We start from the raw sequence: 22,865 nt of genomic DNA, 5'->3' as shown, positions 1-22,865 counted from the left end.
ACATTTCGCGTTTTTCCTTTTTCTTTAAAGAGCGGCTAATGACTCCTGACGTTACGCTGCCAATTTGTCTGAGAGTGTTTACCAAGCTGCTGGTTTTTTTTTTGTTCTGTTTTTTACGACTGTGGCGAAGGAAATAATCACTGTAAAAAATCTCCACTGTCTGTGGGCAGGCGCGTTTCTTTACCCACAATTCCTCACTTCGGCGGCCCGGTTCGCACCAGAGCTGGAGAAAGATGTCAGGTATTGGTTGGGGTGTAGGGGGAGAGTAGTGTGTGTGTGTGTGTGTGTTTGGTTAACAGTGTGAGCAGGCCGCCGGAGTGAATCCAGTGTTTATAAGGGAGGGGGGGGGGCCCCGCCCTCACTGGCTGCCTTTGGAAAGCTGAGTGCAGTAAACGGCGCTTATGCTGGCTGAAAAGTTGAGGAGAATGGGAGGGGGGGCGGGGTGGCTTAACCCCCCCCACCCTCCTTTCACTCCATTTTTTTCATTCACAGAGCTCATTGGATTGGGTGGGGGGCGATCGCGTGTGGACTGTGGCGGGGAGAGCAGAAGTGAAGGTGAAATCCATGTTCTGGTTCTTCGCACCACCCTCCCCCCTCGGACCTGTTGAACACGCACCCGCGGTGTGGTGGTGCGGGCGGGAGGGTGGGCTATGGCGCGGGTGGTGTGTGTGTGTGTGGGGGGGGGGGGCTTAATTAGTCACTTTTAAGCACGGCCTCTGGAAGCCACTGGCTCCGCACTCCCGCTCCATTACCCTGAAACAAATGCCCCGGCCAAGCAGAGCGCAAATCCGCCGCTAAGTCGCTCCTAAAAGGCCCAGCGCGGCTCCTCGGCCGCGGCGCCCATTCACCGGACTAACGCGTGCGGCGAACCTGCCGCGAACCTCCGCCCCGCGTTTCCAAACGAAGGTCCGGTGGCTTTCCGGAGGCATCCAGTCGCCGTCAGTCGCCTTGCGCGACTTCGTCCAGAGGCCTTGCGCCATGAGCCCCGGAGTGCACAATGGCCGACGGGCATAAATCCGCCGCTTTTGTTTCCCGAGGCCGTTTCCATCAGCTGGACGCGCGGCGCACCATCGTTCCGGAGGCGCAGCATACTGCTGGTAATCCGCTGTCCTGGGGCGCACCCCGAACCCTCCCACGTCCGCTCGGCAAGCGGCGGCAAGGAGGATCATCACACGCCGGTGCATGTTTAATAAGACAGTCGGTTTCCTTGTTTTTGTCCCCCCCCCCCCCCGTCCGCCTTTGCCATTAGCGGGGAGCAAGGTTAACGCGCCACGCCCCGGTTACTCCGCCGGCCCAGCCGCGCATACCGAAGCCAGCGAGGACGTTTCATTGCGAGCGCTTTAAGCCAACGGCCGGAGAAAGACCGAGCGAGGGAGGGAAGGAAGGAAGGAAGGAAGGAAGAAAGGATGGCGAGGGGATAGGGTCTGTCTCGCTCCCTCTCCTTTTTTTTTTTTTTTTCTCTCCTCCTCGTCCTCTAAGGGCACTGCCTTTCCAAAAGTGCCCGAGGCTACACTCCAGCACCTCTCCTCCCCGAGGCCCTGTGCCTGCCTTGCTAATAGCCATCTCCCATCTGTGTCACACGGGCAGATGATGGGACTCTTCCCCTCTGCCTCATTTTTTACTTCTCCCTCCCTCCCTCTCTCTCTCTCTCTCTCTCTCTCTCTCTGGCCCTCTCTTTCTCTCCCGTGCTTTTTCAGAGTGCACATCCACACAGGTTGAAATGCCAGAGTTGCCAGGGAACAGTCAGAAGCCATTAGCGTTTGGGACAATTTGCCCTGCAGCACTCCTTCTCTGCCTCATAAGAAAGGAGAGGGGGTGGATGCAAATCACCAGTCTTTCCTTTAGATGTAATGAGGTTGAGCAAGGTTTTTTTTTCTTCTTCTTTTCTTTTCTTTTCCTTTCTTTCTTTCTTCCTTTCTTTTTTTTTCTCATTTGATCCAGGCCCATCATTTCTTTGATTATTTCCACCTCTTTGGCTGGCCTTCACTGGCTCAGTCTTAGTGTGTGTGTGTGGGGGGGTTTCGGCTGAGCAGTGGTTTGGGGACAGGCCCTCCTGTATGTACGGTGTGTGTGTGTGTGTGTGTGTATAGGCGCCCATGTACAGTAGGTTTGATGGAGCTGCTGACCACGTAAGGGTGGTGTGGGGGGGGGTAATAAAGTGACAGGTCAGTCTGTAAATACGTCCAGCTCCAGTCGGAGGGGGTGGGGCGGGCTATCACATTGCAGCGAAGATGGAAAAGTCAATAAAATTAATCTGCCCGCCTTTTGGCAACAGCCACCGCGGTCCAGCATGGTGGCCGCGTGGCAAAACAGCGGGTGGAGGATTATGGGACAACAAAGACAATGTGAGGTTGTTACATTCTTTAAAAAAAAAAAAAAAAGAATGCGCAAGACACGTTTAGACCCCTCCCCCTGCTCCGGCGCTGCTGTTATTACTATCAAAGTGGAGGGCAGGCGGCAGAATTAGCACGCCGCCTGGGTCGCGTTTCTCAGGAAGCCCCTCGCGGTCAAGCCGGGGCTAAGACTCGTCCCAAAGTTTATTGTTTTAGCCTTTCTTGAACAAGGGCTCCTACTTAGCACGGGATTTACGGCATTTGCCGCTAATGAATGGCCATTCTACGGTTACACCGCGCTCGCCCCCCCCCCCCCCCCCCCCCAACCCCCCCAATCCCTTATTCCCAAATGTCCTTCAGACGGGCCGGTTCCTTCAACTGGCCCGGTTCTCCCCTCTTGTGCCGCTCTGCGCTAATGATGTGGAAGGAAAACACTGAGCTGGAGAAACAGAGAGAAAGAGGACAAGAGAGAGAGAGAGAGAGAGGGGGGGGGGGTTAGAAAAACAAGGTTGTAAAAAAATGATAATTAAAAAAAAAGGAAAAGAAGCAGAGAAAGGGGGAGGAAAGTCTTGACTGCTGTCCTTGTATCCTTCATTTATTTTGCATTCGGTTGCGCCACCAGTTGGAACCGTCTCTTCCCCCCCCCCCCCCCCCCCATTTTTTAATGTTATTAGTTCAAATATTTATGCGAGATTATGGCTTGTATAGGTGCCCGTGATTGACGCCTCGCCAAAAACAGGAAGACATGCAAGTCTGAATTTTCAGGATGCCGGGGTCCTGCTACGCCTTGGTGAAGGAGTTTTTCAGATACATAATTTAGATGCCCTCAAGGAAGGCTTTCAAGGCATTCTCGCCCAAGGGCAAGAAAAAATAACTATGACTCTTAAAAGTAAATCATTTTTGCTAATGCACAATTAATGGCGGAGAGGAGCTGCGCGAGGGAAGGGGCGACGGCCAGAGACGCAGGCCGGGCCGCCTCGACACGCGCGCGCGTCCCTCCGTCCAGAATCAAACGGCGGCGGAGGACATTAATGCACGGCAGGCCGCGCCGTCCTGCCATGCAGACGAGGGGGACGTCGGTTTGGACGGGGAGTTCATTATGTCTGCCAAAGTGCAACAATGAGGCGCTTCAGTTCACGCCCCACGCCGGCTCCCTCATGAGTCAGTCGTGTTACCCCACTTTTCCGGACGCGCGCATGTGTGTTTGTCGATGTCTGTTTGCTCAAGACCGTCCCCGTCCCCGTCCCAGGAGTCGCCCTGCGAAAAAAAAGGGGGCGGCCAGAATGAATGAGCTTTCAGAAGGAGACGCATGAAATGAACCCGTGCGGGAGTGTGCATGGTGTGAGCTTGTTGAGGTGTGTGTCCCCCGCCGCCTGTGTCTAAAGTCCCTTCGTTTTGCCCAGGAGACGGGTTAGACAACAGCGTGGCCTCGCCCGGCACAGGCGACGACGACGACCCCGACAAGGACAAAAAGCGGCAGAAAAAACGAGGCATCTTCCCCAAGGTGGCCACTAACATCATGAGGGCGTGGCTCTTCCAGCACCTCACAGTGAGTTCCGCTTCGCTTTTCAATCTGCATACAGACACAAACACCACCCACGCGGTGCACTCCACAAGTATAAAAATGCGAAATGAAGCCACAAACAAGCACATTTATTCAACCATTTTAGATTTAGGTCAAACATTAGAGTGTGAACTCCTCTCAACTTGGACACCATGATGGAAGAAGAGCATGCCGAGCATGGTGGATGTCACGGCGTTTTACATCTAAATCTGACCGCCTCTGCCAAGAAACCATCACCGGATCTTCCAACGGAGCAATGATCTCCGATCCACGCGTCACGGAAACGGCGAACTCTGCAGCGCCACAGCAAATTGCTGGGCCGATCTGCAGAGGGCACAAGACCTGGTCTAGGCACCGGGAGAGTTTGCAGAGATTCTAGTCTCAGGTGCCCTGCTCTGTCATCTCCACTTCGTAAAATGGTACAGGAGGAGAGGTTATTTACGATGGCACACATACACAAAGGTTTCATTTCATACGCCGGCCAAAAGGACACGCGTTTGTGTGGTCACCTGACCGTCGGCACCATGTTCAACATGGAGATGGTGTCTAATGATTGCATCACACCATGATTGACATTTTTCTTCCACAACATGAATGACCAAACATGTCAAATCCGACCACGGACGCAGTCGTCACCACTTGATGCTGTTCGGACCTAAGCAGAGTATCTGCAAATGCACACAGACGCTGTGGTAAAATATTCCCCTTGTTTACCCCGGCCGCCCCCTCCGGCGCTATTTGTTTGCATTGTTCCGTTTGCGGTACGCGTAATTCATCTGGTGTATATACGTTCAACAGCAGAAACACACACACACACACACACACACCCTTTGCCCTATGAAATATTCAGTAGGTCACACTGAACAATTCCGAGTCAAGTAACCAATAAGAAGCAGGATTCGGGGTTTGTGTGTGTGTGTGTGTGTGTGTGTTTAAGTGGGAGCTTTGGGAAGCTCCCAGTTGTGTCTCAGGGAGTGGAAGTGAGTTTGTTGCTGTTGTGGAGGGCAGGGTGGGGGGGGTGGGGGGGTTGTTGGTGGTCCTTTCAGTGCAGGAAGGGAAGGGGGGGGGGGGGTTGCGGGGTGGTCATGTTCCACTGGCCTCTCTGATGTCAGGACATTATCAGAACCCCGGTCGGTATTGATTCAGACAGAGGGGGTCAGGTTTCAGCAGGGAGGTGGCAGTCTGGGCCCCGAACACGTGGCTTCGGAAACAACCCGGGGCGGGGAGGGAACAGAGGGATGGAGAGAAAGAGAGACGGAGCCCTGTGATCCATACTCTTAAGAAGGTCATGCGCCCCCGGTGCCCGGCCTTCCCAGAGCCAGTGCCGCGGAGAGCCCAACGCTGGCCCCGGTTACCTAACCAAAGACTAAATAATGAGGGCCCGGCAAATACAGCCTAATTGAAAGGGCCGTAAATCCATTACATATTGGTCAGGGATAATCAGGAGTGCTTTAATCACTTTTATCTATTCAGGAGCGCTGGAGCTGCAACAGCGGAGCCCCGGCCCTCGCCATGCGCTTATTACTCCCATCATTATCAAAATGACTTCACAGCTGTTCACGGGCGCATCGCCTCTCTTTCACTAAACCTGCCGAAAAGTGGTTTTAATCTGGCCGCCGAGCCACAATCCGTGTGTGTGTGTGTGTGTGTGTGTGTGTGTGTGTGTGTGTAAAAAGAGAGGGAAAGAATGTCCCTTTTCTCTCGAGAGGGAAAAAAAAAAATCGAATTATTGTGCCACAAGTGTGTGTGAAGGGAACCGATGAGAAGAAGAAGAAAAGCATCTGAAATTTGGAGGCCTCTGCTGAGCCACCTACCACGTTGGTAATTTTTTTTTTTTTTTTTTTATGCACACGCCTCCTGGTTAATTTACTTGGCTCGAAGCGCATCCAAAAAAATATCGTGCCTTTTTTTTTTTTTTTTTTTTCAAGGGGATCATTAGGCGTCTTTCCTGCCGACTGTTGGAATGCCCGCCGCCGGCCCCTCGCAGCTCGCAGAATAGCGGCACGATTCACACAGCCCCCTTTTCCACTCATTTTCCTTAGAATTGTTTTTAAAAATTGCACTGAAAGACGCGGCTGAGACAAAGGCGAGGAGTCCAATGGCTTTCTGTTCGACAGCGCTTTCTCCAGACCTCCCTTCGCCCGTCCTTTAGTACCGCTCTCGCTTTTTAGATGTTTCCTCAAATCTTTGTCCCTTTTGTGAAAGGCCAGGCCCGTCTTGTACAAGCAATAATCCCTCCCTTTTAACCTACCTTTACATAGAAATTTTTCTTTTTTTTTTTAGGAAAAAGAGGCCTAATTGAATTATCCCCCACTACTTTACCCGCGCCCCAACTATACAACCTCTCACTCCCTCTCACACACACATTCCTTTTATTTTAATTCGTTAAGCAAACGTATTTTCCACTTCGCGATGCGTCCGCGCAGGAGTGAATTCTCGGGGACTTTGGCCCCTGAATGGCCTATTGCGGCACCGGGGCATTCACACATTCATTAACTAAGGCCTGGGTGGGGGGGCAATGAAAGGAGCGAGCTTCGTACTTTTTTTTTTTTTTTTTTTTTTTATTTTCCCGAAAGGCCCAGGACAGCATGGAGCTCCTCTTCCACGAGCGGCAGGGGTTTCCCTACATATGTTCTCAACATCCAGCCATTGTCAGCTGTTTTGAAAGGCTCAAAAGGACAACCCCCCCCCCCCGGACCCCCGCATGCACAGAAAAACAACACAGGCCAACAGTAACAATTGTTGGCTTTTTCGGATTCAGTATAACTAAATGGTCCCGGCCCACCCCTCTCCAGCCTCCCCTCTGCACCCTGACCTCACACTTCCATGGGAGAAACCTCCGTCCCTCTCTCTTCAGCGCCATTGTCTGCCGGCCGCAAAAAGGAGCCCGCGCTGAATTGGCACCTACCCACCGCCCCGGGAGAAAATGTCCGCCTTGGGCGGGACGCGATGACTGCGTGATGACTCTTTTTCAATTCGCACCCCGGCCCGGGCCGCGGCTGGAGAGCCCTCGCGGTGCCAGTGCGGCACATGACCTGGCATCGCCCGGCGCGGGCGCGTAATTGGCAAATTATTGCGGAGATCAGCCGGCGGTAAGCTGGCAGCGGCGGGCCGGAGGCCGCCGCACGGATTTTCTGGACTTTTTCCAGTCCCATTAGGAAAAGGGAAATCCCTGACTGTTGATAAAAGATTTTCTGTAGTACCAGAAGCTTGTGTTACCAGAAAGGTAAACCTTAAGACTGGTTTTCAAACGTGCAGAAGGGAGGAGAGGGGGGTGGGGGTGAAAGTAAGAAAAAGAAAGAAAAAGAAAAAAAAAAAAAAAAAAAAAAGCTCCGAACTGGTGTTTTTTTTTTTAGCGTGAATGGACTGGAGGTTGCCTCTTCATTTGATGTAGCATAACCCCGAGTTCTCTCAATTAGCCTCTTGGCGCCCCCAGCTTCCCTCCTCCATAGACTCGCCACTCTCCCCTGCCAAGACGAGGGTCGGCCCCGCAATGAAAACAGGAAGCGCTCGGATACAAAGATACCACTCCAGGCATGGCCCGTCTTTAAAAAAAGAAAACCACGCAAAACCTTCAAACACCGAGCAAAATAAACAGAGCCCTTTGAGCGGCGCGACAAGGGCCAGCGCTTCAGATGCTTTACCGCGGGGGTGGGACGGGCCGCGGGTGTGAAGACGGTGTCGCTCTTTCAAGCATCAACCCTCTCGGATTCGCCGCAAGTCCCCGTGTGCACGCCGTGCCTCAGGAACGAAACGTCTGGCCCGAGCCTATTACTCCCGGGGGCTCTCTGAAGAGGAAGTGATACATCCCCTCTTCCTTTCAGAGGTCACGCAGAGCACCTTGTAACAACTTAATACGTGTTGTGCATTGGAAGAAAGCAAAAAAAAAAAAAAAAAAACAGCACTTATAGCTAAATTAATTTACTGCGTTTCGTCTTAGGCAGCAAAACAATTTCTATTGCAAGAAACGCTGAATACTTAATGTATGTAATGCATGTTACTGACTGGTTGTGAACTGAAAGCTAAATAATGCCTCACCGCTATGTTGAAATGCGGCACATACTGTCTGTACAGGGCATTAGCACCAGTGAGAGGAAGAAATTGACCAAATCCCAGGAAATATAGACAAAAAAAAACGACACCCCCCCCCAATAAACCAACAAGATCAGCTCTAATACGGGCACCGTGCCCCTTCACCCCAACTTTTAAGTGGATGCCCCAAACAATAAACAAGCGCGCTGCCCCTCGGAAGATGGGGGTGGTTTGAATAGACGGGGAACATTTGCCCTCCTCTGTCATGGTCCGTTCTGTTCTGCGGCTCTCCGTCCGTGCCCGCCGCCATTAAGCCGGCGCAGCACATCTGTGAGGGGTTTCAACCACGCACCTTCAGCCCTGCTTCACACGTCCTGTTTCTGATGCACTTTTCACTTTAAATTTATTTTAATTTTTTCTAGCAACCACGCATTTTGGATCATTCTTTTTTTTTTTTTTTTTTATTCTTTTTGGCTGAGAACATTTTCAGTTTTGTTGCTTCGGTTTCATTTTCACCTCAGCGAGGTTGTTTTGTGTTGGGCCGTGGGGGTGGGGGTTCACCCGGGGTCAGCGGGGTTCAGGGCCGAAGGAGGCCCACACACTAATCTGTCATGTGCTCGTTTGCCTCCGAGCCCAGAAGTCAGCGCTCCAATCACCCGTGGCAACCCAGGCGACAGTTTTGTTCATTGCCGCAGCAGTGTGTGTGCGTGTGTGTGTGTGTGTGTCTGCGCTGCCGCATATGTGTTTATGTTAGAGGGCTGGTAATATGGAGCATAATGATGTATACACATGTGTTTATGAGTTGGTTATGAGGGGCTAACTAAGCTAAAGTAATTACCGGCGTTGGCGGCAGCAGCCGTGTTTTGGAACTCATTGAACTTTCTGGTAATTACTTAAGGAGGGAGGGGGCGGGGTGGGGTGGGGTGGGGTTGCCTGGCCGGGGCCTTTTGTCACACTTAGTGTCCTAATGCTCCCAGTTCGACGACCCCGCTGCCAGGATGCCTGTCGGCCCTGTCTGCCATCTGCCGCCCCCGTCCCCTCTCGATCCTGGGAAACGGGGGTCTGCTCCGGCTTTAAACCGCAGACGAGGAACCTGGGGGACACCGGGGGGGGGGGGGGGGGGGGATAATGCTTTATTTTGCCGTTTTCCGTCCCGGTAGAAACGCTGTAAAGCGGTGCGGTCCTCAGACAGACAGTCGTTCCTCGGCGAGAGGGAAAATGGTTGTAAGTTAAGAAGCTCGTATCAAGTGACTTCCCCATTTTTGTGGCCCATATAATTATACGAGAAGCCACATCAACCTTTTGAGGTTTCGCGCCGAGGCCCCGCCGACAGGTTTGGAAACGTACGCGGCTGACGCGGCAGAGATTTATGGCAGCCTCGCGCTGTGGTAGTCGTGGATTTTTTAAATACCACCGATGGTCAGGCCCGCTGACTGCTGACCCCCTTAATCCGGACTTGCCTCAGCGCCTCTCCAAAAGGACGGTTCCTCCGGTGCACTGAGGACCCACTTGAACAACGCTAAGTGTCCTTTGGAGATGAGCGGATGGCAAAAAGACATAAATAAATTGTCTTTCTCCCCTCTCGTCTTCGGTTGGACACGTACCGCGCTTTAACCCAGACTGACTTTCGAAACGGCGCACAATGTCTCGCCTCTCTTGCCAGACATCTGCCGGTCTTTGCCGCTGTAGGTTCAAGCTCTGTGAAAAGATCAAAGTCCAGGTTAAAAGATCCCACTCTGATGGCGACCCGGTTAACTACAGACCATCCGTGTTTGGCCAAGACTCCGAAGCAGTCGGGGTCATCGAGACCCAGGGAAGGTCGGCGCTTCTGCGGCAGATGGGGCCTGGATGGCCCTGTAGAGGTGACTGCATGTGCCGTGACCTGAGGAGAAGCCAAACAGAGCGGGGCCTGCAGATTTATAAACTCTTGACTCCTCTCGGTGCCCACGCTCCAGCGGCAGCGGCCCTTCGCCTCCACGCTCCTCCAGCCCGGGTATTATGTAACGTGTCACTGGTTACACTCCGGCACAGGGGAAATGTATATTTTTGTAGCTACTATATAAAGACAAGGCATTGTATGGGGGGGGGGGGGGGGGTATTCGCAGATGTCACGGTTCTTCGTTTGCCAGTCAGAGTGCTTGGATTAAAGCATCGATTATCTATTTGCATGTTTGGTAGCGAGTGTGGTCTCGAAAGACATCCCCAGGAGACTGGACCCCGCAGTACCCGGCTACTACATGGGATTTATTGACTGGAGCGGTTTTAACTAGTACACTCATGGCCATGGGCAACACCCACTTTTATTTTTTACAAAAAAAAAGTTATTATTTATTCATCAACACACATGGCTCTGCCCGGGTGGCTAAACGCTCCACACATGCAACGTGTATTAAAATAGGGCCCGTTGGGTGGGTGTGTCCTGCTCCTCCTCTGTGTATGTTAGCGCGAAGCAGGTTGGCGCTTCAAGTCATCTCAGGGGTGGCTTTCCCGCCGTCTCTCTACCTCTCCTCTGTATTCCTTTCCCTCACTTCACCTCCCTCCACCCTCTTGTCTCCCCAGCCGTGCCAGAGGGGGTTCTGGGAAGAGACCTCGGCAGGCCGCGTGCGCGCCCCAGCATTAATCAGGGTGCGAGGCGTGGTGACGCAGGATCTGAGCGGGTCCCGGGGAGATGGCCTGATGTGCTGCAGGCCTCTGCAAACAGCCCCGGCCTTTTGATATTCGGCTCACACCAGGAGGGGGGGGGGGCGCAGGGGGAAAAGGAACGGCATAAACGGGGAAGTAGCAGAGCGGGCCAGGCCTGGGCTTTTTTCGGTAGGTTGTTGAGGGGAGGGGGGCTTGTGGTGGTGTTGGTTAGAGGGGGGGGGGGTGTTACACTCCGAGCAGAAATCAAAAACAGACCGCATTTCTCTGTTTGGTTTGTCATGGGACCCCCGGCTCCAGAAAATCCCACTTTTACCATTTTGTTGTGTGATTCCTGCTTTCCGACCCCCCGAAACCCCCTCCAACCAGCCTGCGCCCCGTCGGGGTCTCTGCTGTTTCCTCTCACCTCCACCCCTGTGATCCTCCCAGTCCCCCGGCCAGCATCACCGGGGTCGCCCGGCGTCGCGAGTGGAGGCGCGGCGCGCTACTTCATGCCGCACGTTTATTACGCCTTCCTCCTCTGCCACCCACGGTGCTAATACCCCTCCTACCCACAATACACTTCTCTCCCAGGGATGCCATATGACACCACACACGCACTGTTGCCATGTGTGTCGCTCCCAGTACGGTTCACCGCCGACTGTAATTCGTGATCCTCACATGAGGCCACGCTGATGAGTTTGTGTGATAAGGGGCCCTCGCCATCAAAACCCCCCCCCAAAAAAAACGTTGCACGGAGGATAAAGGGGGAGAAAAGGAGAGGAGAGAAAAATAAATAAATCCAAACCGGAGCGTCGGCTTTGGCTGCAGATGTGAATCTGTGTGAATATTGATCGGAGCGCGCTGGTTCCCTCCATCCCCCGGGGCGGCTGCAGATCGCACAGAAAGCCCCCCATAAACCCCCATAAACCGAGCTGCTACAATTATTCAGATAAAGAGGCCTGGCGCGACACTGCGTGCTCTCTCTCTCGCCAGAACCTCCGCCTGTCTTCTTCCTCCTCCTCCTCCTCCTCCTCTTCTTCTTCTTGGATGGCTGGCAAAAAAAGGGGGTGGCAATGGGGACAGGAGGGGGGGCCGTAATTATCCCCCCCCCCCAACCCCCTCGACGTTCATTATTTAAAACCAGCAGCAATTACAAGTTCAAAGAGGTTTAGAGGGGCCGGCGACCCGCATAATCATTCGTCATGGCGGCGGCGCGGGCGAATCGCGCTGCCAGCGACAGGAGCCGATTTTCATACGGCCACAAATCTCTGCCACCCCGGGGCCGCTTATTTGCTCTATCCCTACCCACAATCCTCTTAGGCATGCTTTTTTTTTTTTTTTTTTCCGCATTGTGCGAGGGGGGGGGGGTTAATAATAACGTATCGCACTTCACGCCGGCTAATTCACGTCATCTGCTCGTCGGCGTCCCGTCTTGCGTTCCCCGCACGCCCACCTCTCGTTTCAGGCCTCTTCGGCCCGGCTCGCCTCCTCTTCCTCCTCTTCCTCCACGCGCGCAGCGCGGCACCGCGGCACCGCCAGTGTGCATTACAGCCCTCCGAGCCGGCCGCCCCCGGGGGCGCGGATCTGTTACCGTTACCTTTTGGGGACGGGTCACAGTGGCTAATCCTGTCTTCAGGTGGCTGCTCAGCACGCTGAGAGGAGAAGCAGGAGGTGAGGACTCCGGTTACAGGAGGTCACCGGCCGTCCTCCTGTAGCCGGGCCCGGTCCGCGGCCCGCCGTTCGCATGGAGAATCGCTCGGGCCATTTCCTCCCTCTCCCCGGCGAGGCGGCGTCTCCCCCGGCCCGAACGCGACGCAGGAATGCGGGAGCGGGCTCGTTTTTCAGCCACGGGGGGGGGGGCGGGGGATCCTGGGAGGAAGTCGGGGCCCGTCGTTTCATTAAGTGACCTACCCAGGCAGACACCCGCGCCCGCCGCAGCCCCATGTTTGCCCGTGCGAGTGTACACATTTAAGCAGAATCCGTCGGGAGATTAATGGCCTACCGCCTCGGTACCATTGATTATCTCCACGCCGGAGATATTAAAAAGTAATGAAGCCTGCGGAAAAGGGGGAGGGCGAGCTCTTCACGGATCATTTTAAGTTATTTGGGTTCAAACGGAGAGGGATCTCTCTAAGGCGCGGTTTGAGTGGAATTAAGTAAATAAGTGTGGAGTGTGCTGCCGGGGGGGGGGGGCGGAGCCGACCATACGAGAAATGTATCCAAGCGAAGAAGCGGCCTCGGACGCCAAAGAGTCAGTCGTGCACATGTTAGCAATTCTGCCGCGTAGCATTCCAAGTGTCGGAGCGGCATTATAATTGCCATAATGGACGGTGCAACCGCTGACAGTAATGGAGGCGCGGAGAACCATCCCAAACAGCCAGGATTAGAGCAATCTGCTAAATCTGCTTCAAGATGTCGGCCGCCGGGTTTCTGTCCTTCCGACCAGAACGTCGTGAGAAACCCCTCACCAGCCCTTCCCTCCGCTCCACCTCTGCAAACCGCCATCATCGCTGAGGTCGTCTCTTTGGCACTGCCCGCCCCCCCGTCAGGCCTCCAGCGTGGTGACTGGCCTCATTGTCCTTGCACCGCGTTTGAACCGGGGGACTTCAGGCCAGGACGGACCTGGGAGGAGCGCGGAGTTGAAAGTGGCCGGCTTGGCCTTGCCGCGGCCCCGCTGAAAGGCAAAAGGGCTCAGCCAGGAAAACTACTTCCTGAGACATTAGCATCAATCAGTAGGAGTCTTGGTGGGAATCTCCGAAAATCCTCTGACAGGTTAACATGTTAAGATGTTGTCCATAATGACAACGATAATGATAATGCAGTCATATTCATGGCATGTGTACAACTTTGTACAATTTTGATTAGCAAAAGGCAGAATTTCATTGCAAGTCAATGCTTCACGTACTTAATCTATTAAATCTTCAGTGCATTGATACATCAGTCATGTGTCACCAAAGGAAGGATCATGATAAATTAATATACCCCCCTCGCCCCTAGTAAACAGCAGTGTCCCTTCCAGGCGGAGGTGGGAGTCATATTTGAAGATTAGCCAAGATTAGGAGCGTACGAGAGGCGCACGTTGCAAAATCTCATTGCTCGGAGGGTTTGGCCCGCCTGGTCAAAGTCTCGTCCGCTCAGTTCAATTGCATCATTAATAATTGCGCAGTAAATGGGCGCGGGTACAGCACGCAGCGAGAGATAGCTAGGGAACAACAGCTGTCTTACACCTCCGTCGGGTTCGATGTGCTCGCGGCGCGAGGGGGAGGGGCTTCGGTTACCTCGGCGAGCGGTTATGTTACATTCCTGAGATGGAGGGGAAGGCGGCGGCGGCCGCGGCAGCGAGCGCGCCGGCTCAACGAGTTGTTGAAAAGAACACAGGCGCCTGTCAACAGCCTCAGAGCCGGGGAGCCATCAGGCCGCATTTTAGCCCCAGAGGTTAATGACCCCCCCCACCCCCCCAGCCCCCCCCTCCTGCACTCGCAGCCTGCCGGAGGCTTCCAGGACCAATCGAAAACGTGGAAACAAATCTCCTTCGTCTACTGTTTATGTGGGTTCTTTTTTTTTTTTTTTTTTTTTTTTCGGTCACAGCTAAAGATGGAGAGTCCTGCTACCCGGACCAGGGTAAAAATGTTCGTTAACTTTACGAGGGGCCACACAGCAGAAATGAAACATTTAATTTAGAGAGCTTTTTACCCTCTGATTATTATTATTATTTTTTTTTGCAAGATAGAATTAGATGGGGGGGGGGCAGTGGCGTTTCTGATTCTGGGCCCTCTGCTCCTCCTCTAATAAGCGGTAAGCTGAGCTAGCTGATGGTCATCCTCCCATGGGGCCACTGGGCTGCTGCCAACTTCCTGCCCGCTTTGTCAGTGGATAAAGCCAGTAACAAACGAGGAGCCTATAGCCAGGCAGGCCAGTGGGGGGGTCAGGGGTCAGCAAGCCTGAGGGCAGGATTGAGCAGAAGAGCACCGCAGGGAGAGAGGAGGCTGGAGGAATGCACTTAGGGGAGGCTGCTGTTGCACAGCTTCAAGAAACCCAGCACTTGTTCCTGCGCCGCACCTCTTTTTCGAGCCATTTGAAGTCCCCTTGCATCTCGTCTGTGGAAACATCAAGACCGTCCCCGGGGTGCTTGTCAATTCGGCGCGGCACGCTGCCTGGGTGCGCGGGGGTGTCGGGAGGTCTTGATTTGTTTGCAGAGATAATTGCTCTTCACGGAAGACGTGCATGGAAGGCCACAATGGCATTTCCAAAAACACGACAGATACCACAGGTATAAGGCACCGAGGCGTGGGGTATTCGGCAAGCTTTTAATCTGTCAACGCCGAAAAGCGGAGCGGATAAACTTCTGGCGAATTTCAGTGGACCCGTTCTTGTTTTTTTTTCTTCCTTCTCTTCTCCTCTGGAGCTGGAAGCTGCCCGTGGTGCGGACAGCGGTTCGGTTTCTGAAGTTGTGCACTTTGGTCTCCGCTGAAACATTGTTTGGTCCTCTGAGGGAGCTGCCTAAATGGTCCACATGGCTGACTTCGACATTTTTAGCATCATTAACCCACAGGAAGTGGCCCCTGCAGCTGTTTGTAGGCTAAGCCACTCTGCGCCCCTCTAGCTGAGTTTCCAAGATGTTTTGACCTTAAAGAAATCTGCTTCTTGACATCATAGACTCTTCTTGGGGTCTTTTGTTGTTAAACATTAGCAACTCGAGAAATTGTGAAAAGGGCTCATAAACGTACGTTAAATCTGCCGCTCATTAGCTTTGGAAATGGCAGAGCCATCAAGTGGCTCTTGCCAGGAAACGGCTTTGCGCTCTTTTTATCCCTAAAATTAACCTGTGCTGGCGGCCCAAGGTCTCCCCCTCTCTTGTCCCTAATAGAAGACTTTAAGTTGAGTACTATCGGGGCCCAACAATGGGACGGGCGGCTTGGGAAAGGCCGCATGCTAGGCCTTTCAGACGGCGCGTTGAGGAGAGGCTTCGGGTCAAGTGCCCCACCGTCTGCATGTCGGGGCGACCCTGTTGTTTCTGGCCTCGCTGGCAGTGCCGTAAAAGGGAATTCCAGTCTCCCTCCATTTGTCGGTATGTAATAACTCCCCCCTCGCACCCCGACCCCCTTTTTTCACAGAGACAAAATATATTAAAAAAAAAAAAAAGGCGGCGCAGAGAACTCTAGACCCCAGGAGGGGTGTGAGAGTATGGCGGGGCGCGACGGGGGAGGGAGGAGGGGTAGGTAATGTGCGAGAGTGTTTCAGAGGTAGTTAGATGCCTAATGGTGTAACGAATGTGCCGTGCGAGGGTTCGGGGCTCCGCCGCTCAAGGCCCCGCAGACGGCGGGAGAAAGGCGGAATAGGCGCTAGTGTTCTGTGACGGAGCGTTCTGCGTCTCCACAGGCCATGCGTGCATGCGGCGTATGCGTCATTGCCTCTTCTTTGGCTCTAGAGCTAAATTGTTTTTTTTTTTGTTTTTCTCCGGTTTTGCCCCCTCCCCGATCTGTTGTCCCCGCTGTCTGCTCCTGGAAGACCCGTCCCATTTGTCTGGTAGGCGAGTCGGTGCTTTACAATGTGTGCGCAGGCGATTAAACCGGCGTCGATGTTTATTCAGGGCACTGGCCTAATTTAAGGCCCCAGCATGGCCGTAGATGAGTTTACGGTGGGCAATACTGTCAAGTGGCCAAAACTCCCCGTCCCCCCCCACACCACACACTCAACACCGAGCCACAGGAGGGGTGTTTCCCTTTCACTTCTGTATGCCTGGCCGGAGTTTGACCGCAAAGCCAAACAATTGACAGCTCTCGTCCCACGCCTCATTTATTGGCCTGTAAACTGGATGCGTTTTTTTTTTTTTTGTGAGGTGGAGTCGATGACGGAGGAAAGATTCAGATAACATCGCAGTCAGGGTTCCAAGGAGGGATTCTGCCGACGGTAACGCAAGGTCTAGATGGCGAAAAGATGGGTTCCCACAACAAAGCGAAGAAGCTGGTTTTGGGGGAAAGGGGGCAAATTCCTACCCTGTAGGGCTTAGTCTGTTGGAGGCCGGGACTTTGTAAAGGCGAACCGAGTGTAGTAGCCCGATTGTTGAGTGTGGGCTAGATCCCCAGCAGGCTCGGTGGAAGAGAAAAGGATTTAGTGCCCACCTCCACCACCCCCTCCTGCGAGGACGCAGAGATCGGATTCCTACCCCGTGAAAGCAGCCGGGCAGACGCTGTGGAAAGAGAAGCCATGAACTCGATCTGATGATTAAACAGCCTCATCTCTATGGCCGCAGGCCTTCAAAAAAAAAAAAAAAGAGAGACGAGGGTCTTTTGTCACAATGTCTCTCGCACTCTCTCTCTCTCTCGACCCCCCCAGCCCAGCCGTTCACGTGTGCCCTTACGCTGCCCTGGGATCTGAGGCTTGGCACAGTAAAGCATGGTTGTCAAATGAGTACGTTGCCACTTCATGTTTCCTGCCTTTGGAGCATTTTAAGCATTTCGATTATCAGCGTGGACCCTCACAGCACGTTTGGGGGGGGGGCAGAGGAGTGTAATTCGGTTTGATAGGCTCACTGTAGGTATAATAACGGAGAAATGTGTGAGAAAACGTTTGGCAAGCCGTTGCTTTGCATCACGCTGCATCTGGAAGCGTTCCCGGCAGCTCATGTTGCCCCCGGCCCTCACGTCATGCTGGGTGACTGTTGAAGTCGTCGCTTTTTACCCTCCTGGATGTTTACCGTTGCTACAAGTGTTCTAGGCTATCTTGGGGTGGGGGGGGGGTGTAACATCCTCTGGACCCCTCCTGGAGTCCCTCGGCTCCTCCCCGGCCGTGCCCCTCCCTCGTTGTGCCGGGCAACAGTTAGCTTGGCAGGCGAATTGATAGCCAGAGCTGCTGTAGAACCTTGCACCATCTCCAGTGAACATAAATTAATGGTGTAGAGCAAACGGGCAGCTGGACGGAGGCCAGAAGCCGAGTGCAGGAGGCGAGCCAGCGATTGTTGAAGGGGGCAGCTGAGAGCCCTGCCAGGGAGGGGGAGTAGACTCCGCCGCATGGCTGCCGGGCCCAGCCGGCCCCCTTTGAAGCCGGAGAAATGATAACTGTTTTACTTCTGAAGAAACGAACGGCGCTGCCGTCCGCGACCGGCCCGACGCTGTAATTGTGTCTCTGAAGTCGATCAGAACCGCAGGAGTGCGCCGCTAAGTGCCGTGCATGTGAATGTGTGTGTGTGTGTGTGTGTGTGTGTGTGTGTGTGTGTGTGTGTGTGTTACCGTCACTGAGAATGGGCTGATTGCTTTCATGCACTAAGGACGTGAGATGGCACGCTTCTTTTTAAAAACAAGTTTGTGCTCCAAGCAGACACCGGGGTGTGTGTGTGTGTGTGTGTGTGTGTGTGTGTGTGTGTGTGTGTGTGTGTGTGTGTGTGTGTGTGTGTGTGTGTGTGTGTGTCGGGGGCAGACTGAGGCCATACAGCTGGGAGGTTGACTCATTGAGTCATGTTGCATTTTTGCCCGTTTTCTCCCTGTTGTCAGGAAGCAGCTTAGTCTCAAGGAAAATACCCCCCCCCCCCCCCCCCCCCCCCCCACACACACACACACACACACACACACACACACACACACACAAAAACACACCCCTCCAACCTCTCAACCTCACCACCCAAAAGTACACACATACACACAAAGGGAAGGCACAAGGGGAAGCACGAAGTGCCAAACCTTGTCCTTAGACAATGTAATAGTTGTTAAGATATGGTCACTGAGTTAGTACACCTCCCCAGCTAATGTGAAACTTTACCAGTTTACTAACCCCTCCCCCCCATAATGCTTACATCGCATGCATTGCTTCCAATATAAAAATGTCATATTTATATTTTTGTCACATTGATCAGATATAGCTGTAAGGAGCATTCATCTGCCAGAATATTATTTATTAAAACATTGTGATAATATTAAGAAAAGGAGCGGATTGATATTTAAAATGTGCCAATCTTCCAACTGTAATATGCAGAGTACACATTAAAATGTCATGACAATATTATTTTTTTTTTGTTTTGTCATGGTTAATAAGAACCTCTTGTCATTTTATTAAAAATAAAGAAGAATAAATAAGATTTAAATCAGTTTAGAAGAGAAATGCTAAATGAAAATGACCAATCCATTAAGGGTGCCGCACTCATAATGAAGAAGCTTGTTGATGCATCAGCACCACAGTGTTCTGGATCAGCGATTATTTCATATTTAAAAAAAAAAAGCGCGTCCCAGATATCAAAGGAGCCTATTTGTTATAATTGAAAAAAGGTTTATAGCTTTAATAAGGAAACGGCGGAATGAAAACAATGCAGTTTTTTATATATATATATACTTCATGATCATCGTGTTTCTCTCAGGTTGGCGGGGAGTGGACAGCAAAACGCCTGCAATTTCCTGGTCTTCATTAGCATGGAATGGACACACAGGACACCTCCACCTCCCTCCAGCCTGTGTCTTTAATTCATGGCGCTGCGGCCCCCACGCTGATGAAGCCATCCATCAGCCCCGCGCCGGTCAGCGCTCGGCGTGGGGTGGAGGGTTTCGCGGGGTGGGGGTTGGGGTACGCGGAGATGCTCCGCTTGCAAAGTTCAGCCTCTACGGGAGCCATTATGCTCAGCAGAGGCAGGGTGCACATCACACCCTGTAATTTAGCTGGGAGAGTGCATGCACACAAACACACACACACACACACACACACACACACAGGGAAATAAAACACCAAACATGTACTAGCAGTGCATGATCCAATCATGTTTCCCCTTGAGATCTGCCCACAAACTATCTGCTGTGTGAGAGTGTGAGAGAGTGTGTGTGTGTGTGTGTGTGTGTGTGTGTGTGTGTGTGTGTGTGTGTGTGTGTGTGTGTGTGTGTGTGTGATGGACACAGTAGCAGGCCGGCAAACGCAGAGCCATTAACAGGGCTGTGCGTAATTAACAGAGATGTTTCGATCTGAGGCAAGCGCTGGCCTCTGCAATAAGATAACCTGCTCATTTCTCTGCCTAATTATTTATAGACTGGAGTTCTTTACGTCCTGCGGTCAATCAGTTTCTCAGGATATTGGCCCGGGGTGTTTGTAATTCTCCCCATTGATTCGTTTTAAAGCAAGCGGGGAGATTTTCAATCATTTCTTTGATTCCTGCTAAGTTTGTGTTTCAGCCATTAAGTAAGCATGTGATTTGCGCCTCTCAGAGGGTTTGGCACCGGACGGAATCTAAAATTACAAGACATCATTTCACCACCTTCGGCCATTGAATATCTATTTGAGTCTGTATTTTTCCCCATCGACCGTTCAACATCGCCGAGGCAATAACAGTATTTAAAGGCGCTATTATAGAGTATTATAAATTTGGATTGCTACCTCATAACATCTTGGCGGCGTTCGCATGCTTCCCTGGGCCTCCGTGTTGGTCATCGCCCCTGTTGGTGTGTGTGTGTGTGTGTGTGTGTGTGTGTGTGTGTGTGTGTGTGTGTGTGTGTGTGTGTGTGTGTGTGCACCCCCTCCTCTCCTTAACCTCAACACACTCCATTTTGTGGCTGCAGTTTCAGAGCTGTGCTTAAGTCAGGCATCAGTGCGAGGTGTGGGTGGCCCACAGTCCATGCAATAAAAGAGGGAATGGGAGTGGAAGAGGGGAAAGGAGAGAGGGAGAGGGAGAGGGATGAGTGCTGTGAGAAACGTGGGCACGTCAACCTGATTGAGGCTTGCTACTGAACGAAATAGGATTTTTTTTTCTTTAGTGTTTTCTCCCGGTGGTCAGGAGAAAATCTCCTTACTCAGAGATTTTTTTTTTGTTGGGGGTGGGTTTAACGTCTCCACTCTCCTTGATGAGACATCTTTCTTGTTTGTTCAAACCATTTGTTTTGTGGCCAGTGGACGAGCAGAGCCATCGGCCGCTGTATTTATCACCCTCCTCCAGCGAACGGCCTGACAAAACGGGATTGATGACCGCGAGCAGGCCGGGCAGCGCAGGAAGCATTAATACAGCATAAATGTCTACCTCGCTGTCTTCTCCCCTCATCCGGATTATTATTTTTTTTTTCTTTTTTAAAGATTGAGAAAATGAAAAACAATCTGAAAGAATACAAGGCTCCGATTGGCTGCAATATTAGCCTCCTAATGTTCTTGACTATGATGACGGAAGCACACACAAACACACACACAAAGGTCTGTTCTGTGGCCAGACACATGTCAGCACCTTGCAATCAAAAAATGTATTTCCACACACACATTATCATATTTCTGTTAATGATGTTAGCGTATTAAAACCAGGGCTAACACACTTAAAAATCTCATTAATCTCCTTTCTGCTGCCCAGTTTGCTGCCCCAGTGTATTCTTTGAAGGTCTTTTCTTACTTTTAATTAAAAAAGGGTGACTGCATACATTTTTTTGTACTCCATTCTCCGATAATCTACGTTTTAATATTGTTAATAAAGCTAGTGTTGCAAAGTGTGAAGAAAAGAAGCTAGTTGGTTAGCTAGTTAGCTTTGGATAGCTACACTGGCTAATGTTTCAATAATGCTACAAATTACATTTATTTTATTGACAGCAGTTTAACAAGCTTGGTTAGAGCATGTCATGTACATGTACATCTTGACCGGTTTTAAGACATTTCCATTTACAGATGCTACATGTTGCTACATAGCAACTAAGGGCATCGTGTGTAAATTTGAGATTTCTACAAGTATAAATTACACCGTTTGACCAGTCACACGCTCGCAACTCGAAATTTCCAACAAAACATTACACTTTTAGTAAAAATGCTGGCTGTGCCAACATTTGTTCATGCTGAAAGCAGTGCCATTGCATAGATGGATTCCGTTGAGGTAATTCCTAGCTGTCACTCCTGAAATAAACACTTGTGCATTCCCTTGACTAGGTGTGTGTCTGTGCGCTTTTGCACATGTATAGATTGGCTAAATAGAAAAAAAAAAAAAACCCATAGCATCCCGTTTGTTTGGTTAGGGCGCGAGCCGACTCCTAATCTGGCTCTTAAAGACATCTGTCACCAGCGATCAACGTCGTCATGCTTCGTAGCAGGTCGGACGAGAAAAGAACGAGTCCAAGGCCTGCTGCATATATCACGTCACGTCTGGCATATCGAAGCTGACACAAATATTATCAGTGTGTCTCTGCCCGGGGAATCACGTTTTCAGGTAGAACCCAAGGCCTTTTAGACAAACGTCTTATTGTGGAAAGCTGGCCAGCTGCTTCAGTGGAAGAGTCAGTGGCGATGAGGCTTTTTTATTTAGTTTTATATCAGAACGCTTTTTTCCTATTCCCGAGTTGTGAATGCGGTGTGAATGGGTTGCATCTGTTTTAGCGCGTTTGGGAAAGGGAACGAGTGGGTGAGGGTTTTACTTATTAAGCTACCCTTAAGCGGCCTCTGTCTCTGTCTGAAGACGTCTCAGGGTGGAGGTCGTGAGTAAGCATATTCTCCATTCCCGTCGTGAAACAGCGAGGCAGTCAGCGTGGCACAGGAGTAATGGCGTATTCACCACACGGCAGCCCCTTGCGCATCTGAGCGTTTTGGCAGGAAATAAATAAAAAGTTAACGTGCCTTTCTTTTTGTGTTTTTTCTCTCCACAGCACCCCTATCCCTCGGAAGAACAGAAAAAGCAGTTAGCCCAAGACACGGGCCTCACCATCTTACAAGTAAACAACTGGTGAGTCAAGCCTCGCCATCCCTATCTCCGTCACCAGCATGGCTGCGCTTTTCATTTTTTAAAAAAAAGCCTTCCCCTGTCTCTCCCCACCAGCCAAGATGGGTTAATGCTTATTAAAAAAAAAAAAAAAAGTGTTTATTTTCAGACCCCACCCCCTCATCTGTGGTTGTGGGAGCTCAGGATGTGAGCGCTTTATCGGGGAAGTGTTTAGCAGTAAGTCACTGCTGTCTGTTGTTTGACATACATTTATTCCCTTTGATATGTTTAAGGGTGGAAAAAGGGAAGATCTTATATACACACACACACACAAACACACACACTCAGCCTTCATCTAGGCATCAACAGCCTCGCCACACAAGCCAGTCCGCCACCCCCACCTCCACCCCCCATTTTCCACATGCTGTATGGCGGATTATGGCTCCGGTGGCCTGGCCAGCAGTTCCTTTGTAGATGGCTTAGCACATAACTGGGGGTGGTGGATTAAATAAAATGATCACAGAAGCAAAGAAATGATACAGGAATTACTTATCAAAATACTAGCCCAGGTTTTATCTGCGGCTTAATTTTGTTCAGTACATTCTCGGGGTGATGTTCAGATTAATTGAACTGACAGCTTCTTTTCACCATTCCAGTAGGTATTTGCACGGATTTCAGGTCTTAC

At 51.6% G+C, this 22,865-nt stretch overlaps 1 protein-coding gene across 5 annotated transcripts in view; it reads left to right on the top strand.

The window, feature by feature from the left end:
* The window catches only part of meis2a (Meis homeobox 2a), a 64,290-nt gene that overhangs the window by 20,100 nt on the left and 21,325 nt on the right, over positions 1 to 22,865 (top strand). For 4 of the 5 annotated variants that reach the window (XM_028976937.1, XM_028976954.1, XM_028976961.1 and 1 more), the window contains exons 8-9: positions 3,737 to 3,882; positions 22,128 to 22,204. In XM_028976937.1, the coding sequence (XP_028832770.1) occupies positions 3,737 to 3,882; positions 22,128 to 22,204 (223 nt within the window). The remainder of the gene's footprint in view (positions 1 to 3,736; positions 3,883 to 22,127; positions 22,205 to 22,865) is intronic. The other variant, XM_028976946.1, reaches the window with a different exon arrangement.

Source organism: Denticeps clupeoides, chromosome 1, assembly GCF_900700375.1.
Source record: "Denticeps clupeoides chromosome 1, fDenClu1.1, whole genome shotgun sequence".
Classification (NCBI taxonomy): domain Eukaryota; kingdom Metazoa; phylum Chordata; class Actinopteri; order Clupeiformes; family Denticipitidae; genus Denticeps; species Denticeps clupeoides.
The sequence above is the reverse complement of the archived record's forward strand: the minus strand, read 5'-3'. Positions and strand labels throughout refer to the sequence as shown.